This window comes from Catharus ustulatus, chromosome 1 (assembly GCF_009819885.2).
Source record: "Catharus ustulatus isolate bCatUst1 chromosome 1, bCatUst1.pri.v2, whole genome shotgun sequence".
Taxonomy (NCBI): Eukaryota; Metazoa; Chordata; class Aves; order Passeriformes; family Turdidae; genus Catharus; species Catharus ustulatus.
This window is the reverse complement of record NC_046221.1, coordinates 19598228-19620395: the sequence shown is the minus strand read 5'-3', so window position 1 is coordinate 19620395 and position 22168 is coordinate 19598228. Positions and strand designations below refer to the sequence as shown.

The 22168-nt window shown below is 37.8% G+C and overlaps 1 protein-coding gene across 1 annotated transcript in view; it reads left to right on the top strand.

Annotated features, from left to right (window-relative positions):
• Positions 1-22168, top strand: part of PLXDC2 (plexin domain containing 2) — a 260986-nt gene that overhangs the window by 233680 nt on the left and 5138 nt on the right. The window contains exon 13 of the mRNA XM_033078799.2: positions 10937-11097. Within this exon, the coding sequence (XP_032934690.1) occupies positions 10937-11097 (161 nt within the window). The remainder of the gene's footprint in view (positions 1-10936; positions 11098-22168) is intronic.

The following is a 22168-nucleotide window of genomic DNA, read 5'->3' as shown; positions in this document are numbered from 1 at the left end:
AGGTGAAAAGAAGATTTGGGTTCATTTCTAAAGGCTTCAGAATGTTCTATCAAAGTAGAGGATGATTTGCTGGGCAAATTTAAATAAATCATATTTCCACTAATATTAAGGAGGATATTATTGGCTCTGGTTGTCTTTCCAAGCAGGGAGCACAAAGTTTCTCTCATGGGTCAAAGGAACAGGTAGCCAACTGTGAGAGCAGGCACAGGCATGGCACAGGGTGAGTCCAGCAGCTCAGGGGAAGCAATTGGGGTCAATTCTGGTCTAGTCTGAGCAGTCTGCAACAATGAGGCAGACCAGGATCAAAGCAGGAAGCTGGAGAAGAGGGGAGCAGTGATGCAGCTGAGTGGCACAGCTGCCAACAGACAGCTCAAGAAAGGACCAGAGGAAGCATCTTCCAGCTGTGGTCCTAGAGAAGGTGAAATGATGAACCAGGTCTACATAGGAATTCTACGACAGGAAAAGGATAAACAGCTCCAAGGCCATCCAAGGAGGCACAGTTCATGGAGAGGACTGGAGATATATCCTACCTTCAGTGCTGGTCCAGGATACAAGATCAGAGATGGGAGTGAATATAGGTTCATCTACAACAAAGCTTAGGTTTGGACCTGAGGACCCCAACATCATGGGCAGAGGTCCCACTTACAGCAGTCCAGAACAGCTGAGATACAGCAGTTTCTCAGGACACTCATAGAGAATTATTCAATCTTTGAAAAAATACAGAGTGCAGATGCCACTTAGCTTGTTGGTCTGTTTTCCTGTGATTTGTTTTTCAGTCATACTCAGCCATTATTTTTTCCTTCTCTCAAGCTAGAGATCTGTTCACTCCACAGGGGGCAGTTGACATCCTTTTCCTTGCCAGTCTTCCCTCTGTCATTTTGCTGTCACTGACCACAGCATGGCTGGTCACATGCTGTATTGGGCATTGAATTGTCCATTTGTTGGCAGTGGTGTTTTTTGACATTGCTTTGACACATAACTGATCCCTTAGAATAAAGTGATCTGTCAATTCAATGTAGTAGTTTTAAGCATTTTGTCTATGGAAATGTCCCTGAAACTTTCTTTCTCTCTTGAAATCAAATTACTTCTTATTTTATTGTCATAATTGCTCTTAGAGGTCAATAGTCAGGACTTCATTCTCCTGTTCCACGTGTGCCCTGTACTGGAGGTGTATTCCTGGCTGAAATGTGCCCACACTGTGTCCTGTGAGCCAATGCCCCATGGCAGGTGGCTGACCCAGGAACAGGCAGCTCTCCATCATGAGCATCTCATATACAGCTCAAAACTATACTGTTATATAAAAAATTATTCCAAAAGTGGGGTTTAGAAAACACATCCATGTTTTTTTAAGTTTGGATATTGCAGCAGGATTATTTTTTCACTTGTCTATTCTGTGCCCAAGATCTGAAAAGAAATACTCTGTAAAAGTGTTGAACCCTACAGCAAATTATAGATGGCTGTGGCCTTCTTGTTAGGTAAGGTGTAGGGATCGAGGCATCGGTTATATACAGAAAGTTCATTTCCACAGAGAAAGCTGCTGCATTTTAGGAGGACAAACCAAGACCTGACATAATTATTCATTTTCCTTGAGCTGTTCCTTTTATTTTTGAAATTAAAAAAAAAAAAATTACTTCAAACAACAAAAAAGCAAAGCAACACTCCAGGATTTCTCATTCACAAGTAAACGTATCTTTTAATCCAAGAAGTACTTTTTGAAGACTCTTCAATTATGCATTGAATTTTCCAGTGTCCCTTAGATTAGACTCAGATAAAACCTCTGCAGCCACAGGCACATTCTTTGATTCTCTGTGGTTTGTCAACCTTTCATAAAGAGTAGATTATTCCAGGTCATGAATAAAAGGTCTTTACTTTCTCACACTAAATCCTTTAAAACTCTAATGAAAGAGGACCCTTTCTGATGGAAAACCAAAGCTGTATTGGATCAATGATTGCCTATAGTTTGATGTGTCCTTGGGTGATAGCAGTCAATATCTGGTTAGGTAGAACAAAAGGATTCCACAGAAATTCTGCATCTCATCTTTGTCTAGAGTTCTGTCTAGAACTTTTGAAACCAAATATTATAAATAAATAAATTGTTATAAATTTAAATTTTTTGTTCTGGTCATACTGCTTTGACCTTTTAATTATATGAGAAATTTTTTTTCAACTGTACTGTAATCCATCCACAATTCTGTGGCATATCTTAATGTACATTTCAAATTTGCTTGGTTGTGTTTCTTTGGTCTGCCCTCCCTCTTTACAGACATGACAGATGCCTATTACATACATGCCTAAACTGTTGTAAATGCAGGTGGCATGCCATCACAATTTTTGTTATATCTTGGTTCTCCTTAGGATAACAAACATTTTATAAGTTCTAAGATATATCCAGCATTAAAAACGTAAAATTTTTTTGTTATTAATTTCAGATTCCATTGTTTTTTTATTTTCTTAAAATTTAACACAACTGACTAAACAGTTTAAAAGTCTAATTTTTCATAAAATGTGAGCAATTGGCCATGGCTATCCTGTAATGCAATATTTTCTTGTCGAGAACTCTCTGGTGGATGATTTAGATGATTGGCCAGCATGTCTAGACATTTTATTTGACCTTTTTAGGCACTTTGTTGTGATGATTTGATTGCTATGAGTTCCCCACAGTCCTTCAGCTTTAAAACTTGGAAGAAAAGTCTATGTCTTTTGGACAGCGGGTATCAGAGAAATGCTACACTTCTCATTGATCAAGGTGTAAAGAAATTTCTGTTTCAAAAAAACAGAAAGCTGTGCAAAAAAAAAAAAAAAATACACCTGCCTGAGGTAGAAAGCTGTTTTATTTATTTGTTAACAAGTTCATGCCAACATATGTAGTTCCAGGAAATGTCAGTATCATGTTTTTTTAGTCTCATCTGGACATTTTCAAAGATGGTGTAGATACAACTAAGAGGAATGTACTAACAAGATTAACACTTGTACTACAGATAACTTAATTTGATTTTGAGAGATTAGGGTGCTCAGTAAGTAATGACCAAAATGTAGACAAAGTCTGTATTTATAGGATATAAATGTAGTTTCATGTATTCATAGGATACTGTGTATTCATAAGGTATGAATGTATTCATAGGATACAAATATGAAGATAGGTAGATTCAAGAACAATGAGCCACCTTCATTATCAGATAAACCAGAAAGAGCCCTGTAAACAAAGATTATCTGATTGTTTCACTTTTTTCTTCTATTTAGGTAGGGGAGAAATTCCAAAGGGAACAAATAAAACATAACTACAATAAATCAGCCATTGTTCCCATGTATTTGATTTCACATTTCAGATTACAGGTTAAGAAATGCTGATACATCCCCTCATTTTACTCTATTTCTCTCTGAACCTCTCCAAGCTGTTTCTCCCCTCATTTCTCAACAGCCTCTTCTCAGCTCAAGTTAGAGACAGGTCATGAGATAAACTCGAAATCTCTCTTGTTGTCTTTGTTATGATCAAAGTTGAACTTTAAACCCAACCATCTTCCCTAAATGCTGGTCTCTGCTTTCTGCAAATTCAGCTGTAACACTCAGAAAGAACTGAAAGCAGTGCTTTTATGAAAAAGTGTGGGATCTACCATAGTATGTTATTGTATGAAACATGAAATGATATGCCTAGTGTAATTCAAATTCTTTCATCCCAGGAAAACTTGTGATTTAAGCAAAGTCTATACAGCCTTGCTGGGGTTCAGTATGGTATTACATTTGTGTCTGATAGCAGTTACCGTATTGAAATTGAGCAAAAGCCAAGAATACAAGCTTGGAAAAGCAACAGCCTCTTATATAAATATTCCAAACTTCCTCATGCATCAGACACAGGAAGAGATATGTCTTACACATACTCTATGGATTGAGCAGTGGGTTACATGCATGTTTTTTAAAGCAAGTACAAATGAAAAGTGCTGAACTCATACATTCTGGGTAAAAAAAGTAGAATATTGCATCAATAATCTTTATTCTTATTGGTAACATAAATAAACTCTGTTATTTCCCACTTTCTCCATGGTACTTTGAATTGTGCTTCAATGTTTCTTAGAACAAGACATTTATGCCTTTTCCATATTTTTTGCATCTCCATCCCAGTTTTGTTGTCATCCTCTTATTACAGCTATTATTCTGAGATGTATTAAAAAACTATCAATCTGATCAGCAAACAGTCAATCAAATAATGGCAGAGGTTTTCCAAAGTAGTGGCATTAGCATGCAAATAACCCCTAGAAAGAAAATATCACTTTCTCCTTGAGCAAAAAAGGGCATTTTTCATCATACTAAGCATTATATATCACATTGAAGAAACATGATAAAAAAAACCAGAAGACTTGTGTATAGACACTTCAACTTATATTGAAGTTTGGCATACTTGTTATGTTTCTTTTTGTTTTACTAAGAAGAGATGTAAAATGATGTATGGTATCCTACTCTTAAGAGTTGTCATGGCTTTATTATAAAGGCACACAGCTGCTTTTGTTACACATTTACATTTTGTTGACTTTGTACCAGATCAAAGGATTAATGGGAAAGCACCATGTAGCTCTAAGTGCAGATCTTAAGGAGGGCTACATGGAACAAACTGGATAAACTTTTAAGAAAAGGCTGCTTTCCTTTCTATTTTATCATATGCTCTTGTTGCTGTCACAGTGGTAGGGCAGTGTGATACCGAGGGCACATAGAGATCCTTGTGATCTGTCTTTTTAACTTCCTATTCTACACGGAGTTAAGCCATTTTTGCATTCTCCAATCCTCTCTACACTGCTCACTCATCCTCAACATTGGTGTGCATGGGTCATTGTAAAGAATGGGAAAAATGAAGGTCAGGCTCATCTAGTTGTGGATTTTGCATTGAAGTTGAAATACCTGAAGTAGTTCTGTCTCCCAAAGGTGTGGTGGGCACTGTGGTGAGTAACTGCAAGCATCAGACGCAGCATTAGAGAGGAACAGCCTGCTGTATCTTCTTGTCTTGTGTTTGCTTTCAGTAGGGTAAAGAGGAGTCAATGGGATGGCAGAATTGAAATTCTTATAAATAGCTAACTTTTTTGTTCATCTGAATTTGAGTCAGCTGCTTTTACAGGCAAATAGTGTGGTCCTTCATGGTTCGATATTGGGCTTCATGATGACAACTGTTTGATGCTACTAAGTATTGTAATAATGGCTGACATGGTCTCAACCAGCTCAAACTAAAATTAATACAGATGACAACTGTTGTAGCACTAGGCAATATTTTAGAGCAGAAGAATGAAAGCCCTTAGCTAACATATAGAGTACTGTCATCCAATAAACAGAGGGATTTGATTGTAATGCACTCTCATCAATTTACTACACTAAGCAGTTGATCAATCTTGGAGAGACTTACTGAGCTGCCCTGGGTCCTACAGAAAATTGATAGCAAAGCCAGATACTGAATTCTGATTTTGTGTGTTATAGTTCATAATATTCTCACTCAGAGACCACCTTTCATTTCTTACATGCAATTGGAAATCAATTTTTAAAGCATTAGCTGAGCCATAACTTTATAAATCATCATGAAACCAAGTAAAGCAATGGCTTAACCTCAAAATGTTAACAAATACTGAGGGATTGAACCCACAAATCAAGAAAATCGCACACCATTACTGTGAGTAAGTTGAGAATTCCAGAGCATGCTGTTCCTAACAGAGGCAGAGAGAAAATTTTTATGGGGATTCCCTTGAGTCTCTGGAGAATCCTTCCAACTGCATATTCCCTTATTCCCTCTCACAGGTCATTAATCATCTTTTCAGGAATCTGTGTTATGTACAGGGAAAAAGATTGTCTGTGAAGAACCATATACCTGCCCGATAAAGCAAGGAGTCTCCTGGTAGATTCACATTCCAGATGTAAATGGAGGCCCAGAAGAGGGGAAAAACCCAGTGGCTCTAAGGAGCTCACTGTACCCATAAGCCTGGGTGCTCAGCTGTCCTAAACATTGTCCTCCCTCTTGGCAGGAGCCTATTAACTCAAACCCACAGTCATGCAAATAGGAGCGATGCAGTTTCCAGGTAGAAATGATACATGTGATAGGGTGGGGGGCTGATGAGTGAACTTGATCTGTAGTTGCCCCAAATCGTGCAACAAGAGAAGGTTTCTGCTCTTTGGCTGACCGAAAAGGAGAAAATGCATTCTTCTGGTAAAAAGAGGCAAGGAGAGAAAAGAAACAAGTTTAGGACTGAGTTACCATCTTCAGGCTGATTGCTGCTATTTAAATCATTCATATTCCTGGGTTTGTGTGTCAGTCAGGAGGATCAAATAAAGTATTGTGTTTTATCCCTTTAATGATTCATGTGCATATAAGTGAGTTTAAATTGGAGGTTCAAATCCAATGTTTTTTTCCCAGATGGTCTTTTACCATCTGATCAAGATGCAAGAGTAAAAAGGAATGCCATGGCTTTTGGAAGGAAAAGCAAAATTTTATTTTCCAAGTCTACACAATGAAATTCTACATTTTTGTCTGTCATTCACCTTTTGTTCCATAACACTTTATATAAAGGAAATTTTCTAGCCAGGAAGTACATGAAGTTCATCTATTTTCCCGCAGTTTTCCTGTAAAATATTTTGTACCTCTGCTCTCACAGACAGAGATGGTAATCTCTGGAAACTGAACTCTTTTCCATCTCATATCATAAAAGGTGTAAACGTATGTATCACAATTTTGTTTTCTCATGTATAGAACTATCACAGTAGAAACTTTTTGTAAACCTTAAATTAGATAACATAAAACAATGTATTTCAGTATTTTGCAGACCTCAAGCGTTAATATGCAGTTATGAGAAAAGTAATGTTGACAATGTATCCTCAATGTGTTTAGAAACAGCAAGTAGCAGTTTGTAACCACTAAAAAGCAGTCTCAGTTTGTAGACACATTTGTGCTGTTAAAGTCAGCATCACAGTGTATGTGTGCCATGACAAGACAAGATTTTCATTCCTTGAGGTTTTTTTCTTTTCCTACTGCAAAAGAAGCTAGTCCAAGAGTAACTGGAGACATATTAGTTATTTTAAATCAAAGATTTTATAGTTTTTATGTGTTTCTCATGGAAACAATGAGAACATTTTTATTGTGTTTTCACTTTTATTTTTTAAATATTCCAGCAGTAGAACAGCTATTTCTTGTTTGGATTCTGTGCCTTTATATTAGGGGGAAAAAAAAGCTACTTACTCTTTCTATCCAGTCATTCGGCACCTAATGAGAAGCAGACTGACCTTGGAGATATTAACAGGCTCCTTCTGCTTAAAAGTTTTATACATTTAAGAGTTTGAGAAGACATTATAAATATAGAGTATGTTATATGTAACAATTACTTCTTGAGCATAAGAAAAGGAAAGTTTGCGGAAAGTTCCATTGAGAATGCTCCTTTTGGGAAAGGGTTGGTCGTAAAACAAATAACCTCCCGTGGGTTTAACCTTGCCTGGAACAACAGACATGCTGTGATAATCTTAGCAAGATTTCTACACCTGAAAAAGTTTCCAAGTCCTTGTTTTTTTCATCTATTTCCCTCGGTGGCTTTTTAAAAGAACTGACAGTTGATTTTGCAGCAAAGAGTATTTTCAGTGTTGACAACACTGTTTATTTTCTCTGTATAAAGAGAGTGAAATCGATTTCTCATGAGTATTTGGGCCCTGGGGTCAATGGACTGAATTTCCATTATGGAAATTGCAAGTTACTTAAACTTGTTGTAATTTAAGGAAAGCATTTCTTTTGTGTCGTTTTTTTTTTTTTTTTTGCATTTGGATTCTGATCACTGCGCTGATGTCCACACAGTGCTCCACCCTTGAGTAGCAGAAATCTGGGCAGGAAGTTGACACCTGTGTTGTTTCAGAGATAGTGTTCTAGTTTGCAAACCTGGATCCTAAAAGCTGAGAAAATATCAGATCAAAAGGGATTAAACTGATGACCTTTACAGAGTGGTTAGTACCTTTGCTGAAGTCCAGCATTTTTAAAATGGAGAATATGATGTTATGCCTTCAACCATAATGTTGTAACAATAAAAATTGCTCATTTAGTGCAAGTCGGCCTGAAAATGGGTACAAGTGACAAAGTAGTTTTTTATGTACCAATGTCACATTGAAGTAAAGAGTATGAAAAGTATCAAAAAGATAATTAGGAGACAACCAAGCTATGAATCCTCTGCTCCTTTGTGGGAGCAGTTGCTTCTGTAGGGTGAATCAGAACTGACAGTTCACCAGTGGGAATTAATAGTCCAACCAAGGGGATGTACAGTCAACCAGGCCTTTTCTGATGGCCTTTCTCTTACTTAATTTCCATTTGTATGGCAATTTGAAATATATGTACAAGTACTAAATATTGTTATAGTGCATGAGCAGAAGTTAAGAGTGGTGTTTCTATACATTCCTCTGTTCTCAGGTGAAGTGACTCTTAATGGCTATGTCTAGCAAAAGATTCTGCTGTCTGAAAATAACAGGAATCATTTTTTGGGTCACCCTTCTTTCCTATCTTCTCCGTGAATCTTGCTAGTGCTCTATCTACTCAGAAGTGTTTTAATGACCCTTTAGGAGACAATTTTGAAAATTTGAATAGTAAAACTTCCAGATTCTAGGTAATATCTCCTTTCCTCCACTTCAGCATAAAGAATGGCTTGGAAATTTTCACTGTATGTACTGTGTATAAAATAATATAAATAGAATAGAATAGAATAGAATAGAATAGAATAGAATAGAATAGAATAGAATAGAATAGAATAGAATAGAATAGAATAGAATAGAATAGAATATATAATCAAAATTCATGTCTAAAATCAGTACAATTGAAACTGAAGTTCTTGTGTGAATAGATACTAACGAATTTTTTAAAATAATGATACCTGCAGGATTAGGCTGTACCTGAGTGGGTATCATGCTTGCAATTTTTTATTGAAATCATTAATGTTTCACACACCCAAGTTTAGCTTCCCAGTCTGCTGGGATTTTTTTCTTTATCCTCTGATTCTGTTACTCAGTTCCTTATTCCACAAAGTGTCACTGACTTTATGGGACAGAGCAGAGCAACACTGTGGGGTTTTGGTTGTCCTGAATCAAGATTGAGGAAATAGGGACAAAAACAAGGGATAGGTACATTAATCCCTTCTCTATCCCCAGAGATGTGTAATTATTACATGGCGTAATAGATATATATCTTGGCTAAGATAATGCATCTTCATTTTCCTTTTCTTCCTTTTGTTCCAATGGTGCTGTGCAATCTGCTAGGTAACAAACCATGCAGCCTTCCTTAGTCTGGTGGGAAAGGTGCTGTCATACATGAATATATGAGCTGGCACACTCAGATTAACTGTTCCTTATTTCTTCTATTTCTCCTCATGCAAGACACCACCACCTGCGTCAATATGCCTTTCTTCTATAATTTTCAAATTCCCTATTTTAACATTACCATGGACTGTTTTACTCCACTTAGATGAATGGTTAAAGACCATGTACATTTGTTGCTGTTGTTGTTACTGGTTTTATTTCTATTAATAACAATAACAGTGATTTGTTTGAAGGGATGCTTATAACTCATATCTGTTTTCAAAGAACAAATAAAAGGGAGTCTCTGACCTCAAAGGACATAGCACTAAGACAACCAAACAAATAATTCAAGGGTATGGTTGCAGATATAAATGTTTTTCATCATAGTCAGCTTGCCAAACAAGGATGGTGAGAGGAAATTTAAAAGTGGGACTCAAAGAAAATTTTTCATGAGCAAGACCAGAGACAGGTGTTGTATGGAGTTATGCATGAAAGTGATAAGAAGGATTTCCAGAAAAGCAGAAAGCAGTGGTAATATCACACAAACTCACAGAATATGCTGAGTTGGAAGGGACCCACAAAGACTATAGAGTCCAACTCCTGGCCCTGCACTGAACCACCCCCAAGAGTCACACCATGTGCCCAAGAGCATTGCCCAAATGCTTCTTGCACTCTGCCAGGCTTGGTGCTGTGACCACTGCCCTGGGGTGCCCAGGAACCCTCTGGGTGAAGAACATTTAGGCAAATGATGGAAGTTTGTGAAGTCAGATTACCAGTGCTCTACTGGTGTTTTGTAAACCTAGGACTTCTGAATGTTTCTTTTGCCTGAAAAAGTAGGCAGAACAGTAATTCTTTTATGCAAGAGTATGACAAGCAGTTCTACAGGCATCAGTTGGTATATTGAGAAACTTTTCCCCCAAAGGTTACACTCTTGTTGAATGACTTTCAGTCACTTATTTGGAAGCACTGATGGCAAGTTGCTTGTGACAGAGACAACCCTCTTTTATCCTGGCAGAAGCATAGCATGACTGGCCTCTTGGTATCAAGTTTAGCAAATGGATGGTCTTCTGTAATACTTTGGTATGATAAGTGTTCCATTCAGACCAAGATCAAAATATTGCGGGATTATTTGCATCCATCTGTTTCACTTTTGGTTGTCTGATTCAATTGTAGAGTGCTTCCAAACTCTTCTACAAGCTAATGAATAAGGCTTTCAGAATGTGTTTAATAGCAAGATCTCACAAGGGTTTGTGGGATGTCTCAACTGAAATATTAAAGGAAAAATAAAATGTTCAAAATGTATTCAATGAGTACTTTTTTGTCTGTGGGACAATTGCAATAATTTTATAAGAAAATCAAAGCAAAATTTATTATGAAGGTAATTGGGAACTTCAGACTGTCCATTTTGCATTCAAAAGAAAGAATGTTAATATCATTTATTGAATTAGAATCAGTAAAACATTTGAAAGTCTCTTCATTAAGACTGTGAGAGTACCTAGTTGTAGAAAAGAGACTCCTAATATCTTTTTCCAACTTGGGCTGTAGAAAATGAGGTGTATGTAACACAGAAATCTAAATGCTCAATTCCCATCTGTGTAATGGAATAGGTAAGGTGTAAATTACTGTGCTAAGAAGTTTGCTCTTCGTGCAGCTTCAACAGATGACAGTGCGGCAGAGAAGAAAGGCGGAACACTGCATGCTGGGTTAATTGTTGGCATTCTGGTCCTGGTCCTCGTGGTGGCTGCAGCCATCCTCGTGACCGTCTACATGTACCACCACCCAACGTCAGCAGCCAGCCTCTTCTTCATAGAGGTAAGACAAATTCCAGCTGTGTCCCTAGTCCCAGCTCTTGTCTAGGGTATTTGGGGTCTCTAAAACAGAGCTTTCTAAACTGAATCAGAAAGTGAAGTATCTTTGTGTTTGTAGTGCAATCTTTGAAGAAAAGGAGCTCTCCTAGCAGCTGATATTGTTTTGTTCTCAGCATGTTTGTCACTCCCCTCCTTTAGTTGCCGTTGCTATTACTTCTGTTGCTTGTAGACAGGACATACATCTAAGAGGTATATTTCAGATACCACACTACTTCTCTTTCCTGTCCTTCATTTTCCTCACAACAGCATTTTTCCCTTAGCTTTCCTGTGCACTGTCATTTTATTTCAGGACATATAATTTTTCTATAATTTTCCTGTGGGGGGAAGAAAAAAGTATTAATTCTTAATTCTACAGAAGAGCTGACTTCTAGTAAGCTTTTAGCTGGAAATTTGTATTAGCTGTTCCTTACATCATTTAGAGGAATCTTTTTACACTTTGTCTAGAGTGTGGAAAAGATTATTTTCACCTAATTTTTAACATCTATTATTTCATTTGCTCTTTCTATTAGTGTAGAGAGAACTTTTAGACCATGATTCATCTACCTATTTGAGACATCCCCTTTAGGATTAGATAAATTGACTTTTTTCTCCCTTAAATACAGATAGCTACCTTAGGTGAAGGTACCTACATTGCACATGCTGATATTTAGTCAATTCAACTCCACTGTAGAGGAAAATATGAGAAAGGAAAATTCATGGGCATTTGTGTCTACAAAACCCCATGAATACCTACACCTCCTTGTGGTTTCTTTTTTTTTTTAAGCTCAGTGACATTCTTCTGCCTTGTGATAAGTATAGATTTGCTGAAGATGAAAATAAGGGATGACTGTTCATAATCCCCACTTGTGGTATTCCCTTACTATGAAGAGCCTGGACACTTACTATTGGAACACAGTGAAGATGCAAAACCCCTGGAAGTGTCACTAGGGACATACCTTAGGGATTGCTTAGGTAAAAGCCTGGACCAGGAAGATGTAGACATTTATTCTTAGTGACAGCGAGGAGAATTGAAGTGAGACATGAAAAGAATGATTCATTTTTAAGATCATATTATAATGAATAGTCTTCTTAGGTGAAATAGAAGTGACAGAAATCAAAATGAATTGTTTATCAGTATTCCTGTTCTAGTAATTTAACTATGCTAACCGTTGGGGAACAGAATCCATATAATAACACACAGTTTTATCTCATGTTTATGCAGCATTTCAAACCAGTTCACTATTGATGTAGACAAACAAAATTCCTCTGAAGTCCTTGTATGAAAGAGAAGGTTTTGTCCCTTCCTTTTTTTAACACACAGATTAAATTTACACAGATTAAATTTCTTTTCTTTCACTCTACTAAAACCAAGTTTCTTATTTGTCATAGTGTGATAGAAAAGGCTAAGTAAATGGCAAGACTACTTTTTAACAATAGAAGAATACCGAATTACAATACGCACTTACTTATTTTTGTTTTAAATGTAGTAAGGGCATGTTAATTTATTTCTTTCGTTGATATCTTACTCATTATATAAACAGAGGTGGCTTAATCAGACTTGTTAAACTCATTCCACTGTATTAAGGTGCCTTTAATCAATCTATTATTATGTTATTAGTCAAAGGTAACATCTTTTTTAGCAAGCAATGTAGTCATTTATAATAAATAGAAAAACATGAATTTTCTGTATAAAATAAAGAAGAAATCAGTCAAAATAAAATTTATGCAAAGCAGGGTATAACCTACTTTCTCTATTGGTTACTAAGATAATTGTGGTACTTGTAAAGCATCAACTTTAGCAAGAATTGCAAAAAATACTAGTCATGAAGGGTGCAAATACTAATGTAGTGGGAAGATCACAGGGGATGGAATAGGGGATGACTGTACTTCAGAATGCTTACACAAATTTCAAAACTTTAGAACCATTTTTGGTATCATAAGCCTAGAACAGAACAAGGTAATTAATTCTGAAAATCAAATTACTTTTAATAAGTTCAATAATTTGTTTTTCTAAGAAAAAAGTTGTTTGATCAATTTCAAAATAATAAGTAGAATATATTATTCTTGTATTCATCTGATCTATAGGATTTACATGTTTCCAATACAAAGCAGAAAATATCTTCTCAAACTTGCCTTTTGAAAATGAAGTACAAAAAATAATCAGGCAAAACTGGTATAAATAGGCCAGTGTTACAAGAAATCATTCTTTATTGCATTTCTGCAATTGAAAAGTATTTGAGTAAACAGTTACAGATAACATGATAGCCCACACAGCACAGGAGACAAGCTGCATTATTTATGGGAAATGAATGAAATATGGATATGATGTTACCATTCCAGGAAAAGAGCTGAAGAGGATTGCCATGGGCTTGGTCATAAAAAGAGAACAAGTATTATAAATACTTCAGAAAATAATACTGTTTCCTCTGAGTCTCTTGATTAATAAACACATTGCACAGTTAAAACAAGATGTGACAGATGGACAGGCAGCTCCCTCCTGCAGATGTCTAAAAAATCACAAGTACTCTGTAGTCTGCCATCAAGTCTTCAAGCCAAATCAAGATCCACATCAGTTTATCTATCATTAGTAATTAATATAACTCTAAGGCTGGCCAAAAGAAGGAACAGGAACCTGGCACATTTGTGTTTACTTTTAAAGAAGTTAATTCATGGAGGCATCATATAGACATTAAACATAGCATTCATTCAAAACTCTAATATAATTAATAGAGAAACATCTTTTTATGTCTAAGATACTTGTCATTATTTGGTAGGTAAAATTTCATTTTCAATCAGATTTTTTGGGTTTTTTTTTGGTTAAGGGCTGTTTAAGGAACTTTTAGTTGATTTGTTTTATAGTCATGACTGGTTACTGAATAAAAAGCAGTATAAGAAACTGACCCTGTACCTGAGGTTTTAAGTCTCTTTCTTCCTTATGTTCTCTGCAGATATCACTCAATATTAACTTACCTCCTCACTCAAGTCCTCACATAGCTTAAATCCAAACTAATTTGTTTGCCATGAAGTGAGCTCTCCCAGATAAGAAAAAGTACACCTACACTTTGGCTGTGCTGTTTACCCTTGCACTGATAAAGGCAATCTCTTGTGGCACCTCTCAACTAAGTGATATCACTAAATGATATCCTGAGTGCACTAGTTGGTTTAAACAAATGATACACTCAAGCCAAGAAAAATACCATTTATTACAAAAGCTATTGTCGTAGAACATAGTAACATTATTCTATTACTTTTTTACCTTTTAAGTCTGAAGAAATGCTTCCCTAGGGGTTTTTGTTCATGCCTGAACACACATGTGCAGCCCCACCAGGAATAAAAATTGCTATTTTGAGCAAGGAGTTTGAGAACTCTTAAATGCCAGTGCTATTCAATTTGCCAATGGTACTGTGCAATTTTAAAACAATACCATCCAAACAGTTCAACACGTTTACAAAAATGTTCCACTTTTTGTTAAATGTGTAGAAGATTCAAATCAAAATGTAGTTTTCCTGTTTCTTCCAACCTCTACATTGTTCAACATGTGTTTCATTGTTTAGGTTGGACACTTCTGTGGTGGCCCAAAGACAGAATGAATTATCAGCTTTTAAAGTCAAGGGAGCTTCAGTCAAAGTTCCAATGAATGCAGGCTCTTCCTAAGAGCTAAGAGTAAATATTGACTGAAGATTAGCTTGCAGAGTGACAGAAGAGATGTTGCATGCCTTGGTTTTCTATTTACTTATCGTTAACCTTGCAGTATTTCCTCTCTATTGAATTTTATTCAGTTGCCAGTGGTTTATTCTAATCACATTACATACTCTTACCTTGAGGAATTCCGTGTCTCTTGAGTATATTTTTAGCTGATTTGGACTGATTTTTGTAAAGCATGTCAAATAATGTTCTTTGTGACTTTTTCAACAACGTTTATGTCAGAAATCTAGCTATAACATATATCACTACACACTAGCTATAGCACAATTAAAAATTATTTATTTATTTGCTAATTTATGAAGTATACTTGCATTCAGGATGTGAGGTTTGATGGCCAAGAGGTCAACCATGATGTCTTGAATGCCATGGATTGTATACCTGTGATGCCGGTCATAGCATGTGTGACATAGAGGTCCAGAGCTCACTGTAAAGAGAAGTGAAGAAATTCCCAGCTGAGTCAGATAAACTTGCTCAGATTTCAATGAGCTGTGAGCCAAATTGCAGCTTTAGCTTTATATGTTAATTCTTCCCTTTTTTCTCATGTGCTTTCTTTCTCCTTTATTTTTACTCTCTAATTATTTACATGTGTGTTTGAACTTGGGCATTGAGAACATTTGATGTCAAGGGAACATTTAGCAAATTATAAAAGGAGGTATAAGTCTGAGTATTTTTTACTCAGTTGTCTTTTGCATGTTTGCAGCCAGTTATCTGTGGACAGAAGGGTTGCACAACACAGGAAATTTTCACTTGCATACTTTGTGTTTTTCTTCCCTTCCTTCCTTATATTGTTATCCAAAGTCCTTTTGAGGCTTGACATTTCCTTCAGCTGTCATCACAGTGCTCTGCCACTGGAGAGCAAAGGCAATATGATCTGGCCACAGCTGAGAAGTGAAACCAGGTGGGATGAGTCCTGTGCCTGCAGTGCCCTGTTGGATGGTTACAGGCTCTTCAGGAGGGACAGGCACAGCAGGAGAGGTGGAGGGGTGGCACTGTATGGAACAGAAGGGGTAGAATGTATGGAGCTCACAGCTGGCAGCGGCACAGTTGAGAGCCTCTGGATAAGGGGCAATCAAGGGACAAACAAACAAATAATGCAGATGCCATCGTGGCAGTCCACTACAGACCTCCTGGCCAGGACATTGATGAATTGTTCTTTGAGGAACTAAGGGACTCTTCCAAGCCAACTGCCCTTGTCCTTATGGGAGACTTCAACTTGCCAGAAGTTAACATCACACAGCTGGTACAGCACAGGCCAGAACATTCCTAAAAACCAGGATGACAACTTTATGGAACAGGTCCTAAGGGAGCCAGCTTGGAAAGATGCCTTCCTTGAACTCCTGTTTGTCAACAGAGTGGATCCTGTGAGTAATTGGAGATTGGTGGCTGTCTTGGCCACACTGATCATGAAGCAATTGAGTCCAAAATCTCTGTTAACAGAAGAAAAAATGCAAAAACCTCAACTCTGGATCAGAGGAGAGCAGACCTCAGCCTGCTCAGGGAATTAGTGAGTAAGATCCCCTGGGAAAAATATCTGTGCAGGTGCTCGGGTCACTGTTTTGCTGTCAGTCCTGGCCACTTTTTAAACATCACCTCCTAAGGACACAGGAGCAGGCAGTTTCCAAAGGGTGGAAGTCAAGAATACAAGGCCGAAGGCCATCTTGAATTAAACAGAAATATTCTCTTGGAAATAAGGCAAAAATGGAAGGTGTGTGCCCAGTGGAAGCCAGGTCAGGTGACATAGGAAAAAAATAGAGCTGCTGCTGGCCACTGTAGGAAGAAAATTCAGCTGAGCAGAGTTGTGAGGGACAAGAAGTTTTTTCAAATATATTTGTATTAGGCAGTGTAAAAACAACATTGCCCCATTACAGGAAGAAAATGGTCTCCTCACAAACAGGGACAGAGACAAGGCAGAGGTGTTTAAACACATTCTTTGCCTCTGTCTTCAACAAGGATGATGGAGCAAGGGTGCCCTGAGCTGGAGAACCATGACTGTAAGAACAATCAACTCCCAGTCAAGCCTGAAATTGTGCAGGATCTGCTGCTCCAGCTGGATCCCTACACATCTATGGGGACAGATGAGATTCATTCACAAATCGTCAAAGAGCTGGATGATGTTATTGCACAAGCTCCCTCGATGATTTTTGATCAGTCTTGGGAATATGGAGAAGTCCCAGCTGACTAGAAGCTAGTGTAAGCTGTCTGAACTTTAAAGAAAGGCAAGGAGGACCACATAAACTACAGGCTTGTCAGTCTGACTTCTGTGCCTGGTAAAGTTATGGAGAAGATTATTCTGAGAGGTATTGAAAAACATCTGAAAGACAATGCAGTCACTGGTCACAGCTAGCACAGCTTCATGAGAGGAAATTATTCCTTATCCAACCTGATTTCCTTTCATGATGAAGTAACCTAGCTGGTTGATCAAGGGGAGCCAACTGATACAATGAGATTTTTGGATTTCAGTAAAGTTTTCAGTGCTGTCTCTCACAGTGTCCTTCTGCACAAGATGTCCAGCTCACAGCTGGATAAACATCATGTGATGGGAGAGCAGCTGGCTCATGGTCAGGCACAAAGGGTTACAGTGAGTGGAGTGACCTCAGACTGGTGACCTGTCACCATTGGGTTCTACGGGGCTCCATCCTCGGCCCTGTGCTCCTCAACATCTTCATCAATGACTTGAATGCAGGTCTGGAAGGGACACTGAGCAAGACTGCAGATGATACAAAACTGGCAGGAGCTGTTCACTCCCTCGAAGGCAGAAAGGCCCTACAGAGACCCCTCAAGTGAGAGGGCTGGACAATCACCAACCACATGAAGCTCAACAAGGGAAAGTGCTGGATTCTGCACCTGGGGTGAGGCAGACCTGGATGTACAAACAGACTGGGGAAAGAGAGGCTGGAGAGAAGTGCCACAGAAAGGGACGTGGGGGTCCTGGTCAATGGCAAGTTGAACATGAGCCATCAGTGCCCTGGCAGCCAGGAGGGCCAGCCCTGGGGGGCATCAGGTACAGCATCACCAGCAGGGCAAGGGAGGGGATTGTGCTGCTCTGCTCTGCTCTGCTCTGCTCTGCTCTGCTCTGCTCTGGGGCAGCCTCACCTCGAGTGCTGGAGGCAGCTCTGGGTGTCACAGTGTAAGAAAAATATTTGTTAGAGAGAGTCCAAAGGAGGGCAAACAAAGGTCTGTTCAACCTGGAGGAGACTGAGGAAGACATCACTGGAGTCTACAATTTCCTCATGAGGGGAAGAGGAGGGTCAGGCACTGATCTCTTCTCTGTGGTGACGGTGACAGGGCCCCAGGGAATGCCTTGAAGTTGCGTCAGGCAAGGTTTAGGCTGGAAAAGTTCTTCCCCCAGAGAGTGGTTGAGCACTGGAACAGGTTCCCCACAGCAGTGGTGACAGCACCAGCCTGACAGTGTTCAAGGAGCATTTGGCAATACTCTCAGGCACATAGTGTGACTTTTGGGATGGTGCTGTGCAGGACTGGGAGTTGGACTCAATAGCCCTTGTGGGTTCCTTCCAACTCAGCAGATTGTGTGATCCTGTGATATGAAGGTAAGGAGTGAAACACTGGATGGACACAATGATACCATTGCCAAGCATGTTTATGGGAAGTTTGACAACAGCTAAATAAAATTATATTTTGGCAATTCTCTGGGGACAAAGGATTTTAAGGAGTCTAAAATGACATTTCAATTAGGACTTCTTAACCTCAGGCAAAAGAACCTTTCTCTTGTATTCACCTTATAGTTACAAAACTTATTAACATACGTGGACTCTGAAGCTGCCAGGATATGAATGAATTCAGAGCTTACGTATTAGTGGTTGTGTATGTATTAATAGTAGTTAATGTGTCACATGCTGAAGAGCAGTGTGAATGTTTGTAGTTAACAATTAACATTCTTTTGAGTTAAGATCCAAATTTGAAAGTCACAACTTTTTCCTTCATGTTCCCAGCCTTCTTGGAGGTATTCCAGAGCTTTATTTTGCTGGTTCAGCTGCATAAAAACATACATGTACACTCAGACACATCACACACATGCACACACCTATGTATTTTTTTGTTGTTTGTTTTACTTCATCTTGGATGCTTAAAATGCATAATTTCAGGAATCTGTTGAAATGGCCACACAGAGAGTTTAACTGGTGCTGTGGAGCCAGGGAGTGACCTTCAGGATAAAGACAGGGAGGGAGGAAGAAACAAACAGTTGCAGACCTTCAGCAAATAAATAATAGTATGTGATCAGAGTGTGGAGAATGCACCTTGACTCCTCTTGATTTTAAATTATGTCTTTACTAGTAAATTAAATAAGGCTGGGACTGCTTTTTAGTACAAAGACCAACCAGCATGAGAGGATCTGAATTCTTGCCATTTAACTCTGCCTCACTTAAAACTGACAGCATGTAGACTGTTAGCATGAACTGAGGATGGTTTCTAAACACTGAGCCCTAGCTGGGGTGGTCTGAGAAAGCACTAATTATTGGGTTGGTTTTTTTTAATGATGGGCTGCATAGGGGATTGTATTTTGGTGTCTGAAAACATTCACTGGTATACACATCTAGCAGTAGATTTCTTCACATTTTGGCCTTCTGCTCATCCCCTGTCTGCTGAGCAGAAGGGAATAGTATGAGAAAATAGTCAAAATTGCTGGAGTTCTTAGTATTTCAGAGCTCAGGAAATTAATGGACATTTCTGGCTTACCATTTTACCTCTCAGCTTATAACAGCACACCACAAATAAGACCCAGATTTAAAATCCAGCCATGTTTTCCATGTAACATTTCTAGGTTTCTGCGTTAATGTCACAAATGCAGTGTGTGTCTTCAAACAAACAAGAAGTAAATAAGAGGCAAATTTTTTTTAAAAAAAGAAGGGTTTTTGTAAAAAAGAATGAGATCCTCAGCTGCCTAAGCCAGGTGATGGAGCTCACACAGCTCTGCTATTTTCTGCTGGGATACAGCCCATTATTTTACAGGGGATTGTGCTTTTAGTTTGAAATAGGCTTAACATGGTCATCAATTAGTTTTTGTCCAGGTGTTCAGGCTGAATTGCATTTCATGAAGATGATGATTAAAAAGAAGAGAACAGGTATCATTTTTCTCTTCTTTCAAAGTCCTGCAGTATCCTGGCATTTGGAGTATTGTCATTGATCTCACTGTCATTGCCTAGTACTGATAGTAAAGTTATTTTTCCAAAGCTTACCCAGCTCAGCAGGAACCAGCAGTCCAGCAATGGAAACCTAAATCGACCACAGGGGAGAAGCACTAAAATAAATAATCAACACTGACAATAAAAGTCAAAGGTGTAGAGGAAGGAGGCATTCTGTTTCTCGTCCTTCAGCAGCCAGCTCCTCAGATGAACGTAAGACTGCAAAATCCATTATAGAAGGATGGTTTAAATCACAAAAAGATACATTAAACAAGTACTTCTATCAAAAAGGAAAATAAATGAAGCCGGTAATGACTCTATTGAACCCTAAGTCTGAAGCAATCCTTATTTGAGAACGGTTTCTTCAAAATATGAGTTTAACATGGTGTCAGGCAATTGCTCTTTTCTTATTCCTGGGAATATATATCAGAAGTATAGTTTAGATATTTGTAGCCTCATCCACTTCTGGCTGTGATTTGCCGAATAAATTGGGTGTTTATAGAAGAGATTAAAGACTGATGCATAAATTTCAGGTAACTTTGAGCACAAAAATACATGTTATGGTCAAGGTAATTGATAACAGAAAAATCTTTACTTCTCACAAAAAAACAAAGCCCTGACTACTGAGGCAGATTAACACTGGACAAGTACTTAGACTAATGGGTCTCAAATAGTATCAGATTAACATTTAGTCTCTTAATAAGGCCTCACTATGGTTTTGTTCCCTTTTTTTTATTTATTTTAGTAAGTCATAACACTTTTTCTGAAGTTTTGACAATAAATCCAGAATTTAGATAGCTCCATATTTTCATATTTTCTTATCATCAGGGTTAAATAGGTCTTGACAAAGTGTGGTTAAAGAGATTTTAATATTTAGTATTTAATCTTTTAAATAGATTTAAATGTGTTTTTACTCCTGAATTAGAAAAAAAAATTGTTGGTGGAAATGTAAGATACAGCCCTTCAGCAGACACAGTGAACTAGTCCTCTGGAAATTTGAAAGACTGAAATATAGAAAAAATCAACATATAGAGGAGACAAAGTTGTGCCAGAGCATTCAGTCTAGAATGTGCTCAATAAATTCAGCTTTTGTGTAGTTTAGTGGTGAATCAAGTTTACTGGGGAGCTCTGGAGAGTCAAGACTTGGAAAGATTTACCTCTTCATGCTATGTCAAGTATTGATACTCATGTAAATTCAGTTTTAAAAAGACTGTGCACATGTCTTGATGAAATCCACTGTTTAAGTTTACTTCTGCATAGGAATGAAGAACTGATGCATGCACAAGCACTCTGGGGTTTTATGCTGCTTGAAATATACAGAGAAACTTTTGATAGTGTTGTAGAAATCTTTCAGAACAAAATGTGTGTGGCAGGGTTGAGGAGATGACAGAAGGGCAAATATTTCATTACTGTTTTCCTTCACTGCTGTTCTGACATTGCAGATCTGTACAGAATTGTTCTCATTCCATTTTTGTGTACTTAGGGAAACACAGAATAAGGAATGTGATGGGGATAAGAGGCTAAGATGTAAGAATATCAAATGTGTAATACCTGTTGCCAAGTTCCTTCTGTCCATTACTGGTAGAAACTTGTCTTCATGCAGATGTATGAAAGGAAATGTAAAAGCTTAAAATTGCTGCAACTAACAAAATATACATTATTACAATAGCTTTTGATAAATTATCATCTCAGATGAAAAGTGCTAAGTGGCATAAATTTTAGAGATAATGATAACATCAGCATCAAAAACTCTCAGAAGCAGGACATCAATCTTCAGATACCAGTATTTCAGCACAACTTTACACAACTGTCCATCCTCCTGTAACTGATCTTGTAATGTTGGTTACTGTTCAGCAGAAAATAAGATGGTCTACAGCTAGGAACCTTAAAAAAAATCATCAACTGTAACACTAGGAACCATGTTTAAGTCATAACTGAGTTTCATTTAAGTATATTCAATTAACTGCACTTAGATATGTATCAAATCTTTTTTTAAACATGTCTAAATGAGATAATACTATTTTCATGGATAAAAGAGGCCCTATAAGGCTCAAAACCCTCTGATATTGAAAGATGTCAAAATAAGAAAGTGATCAAAAAGAATACACTTGGAGACCTTTCCTTGCAACCAGAGTGAGAGGTTACTCCAGTTTGTACCCTTAAGTTTTAATAGGTGGAATCCCTTCTTTT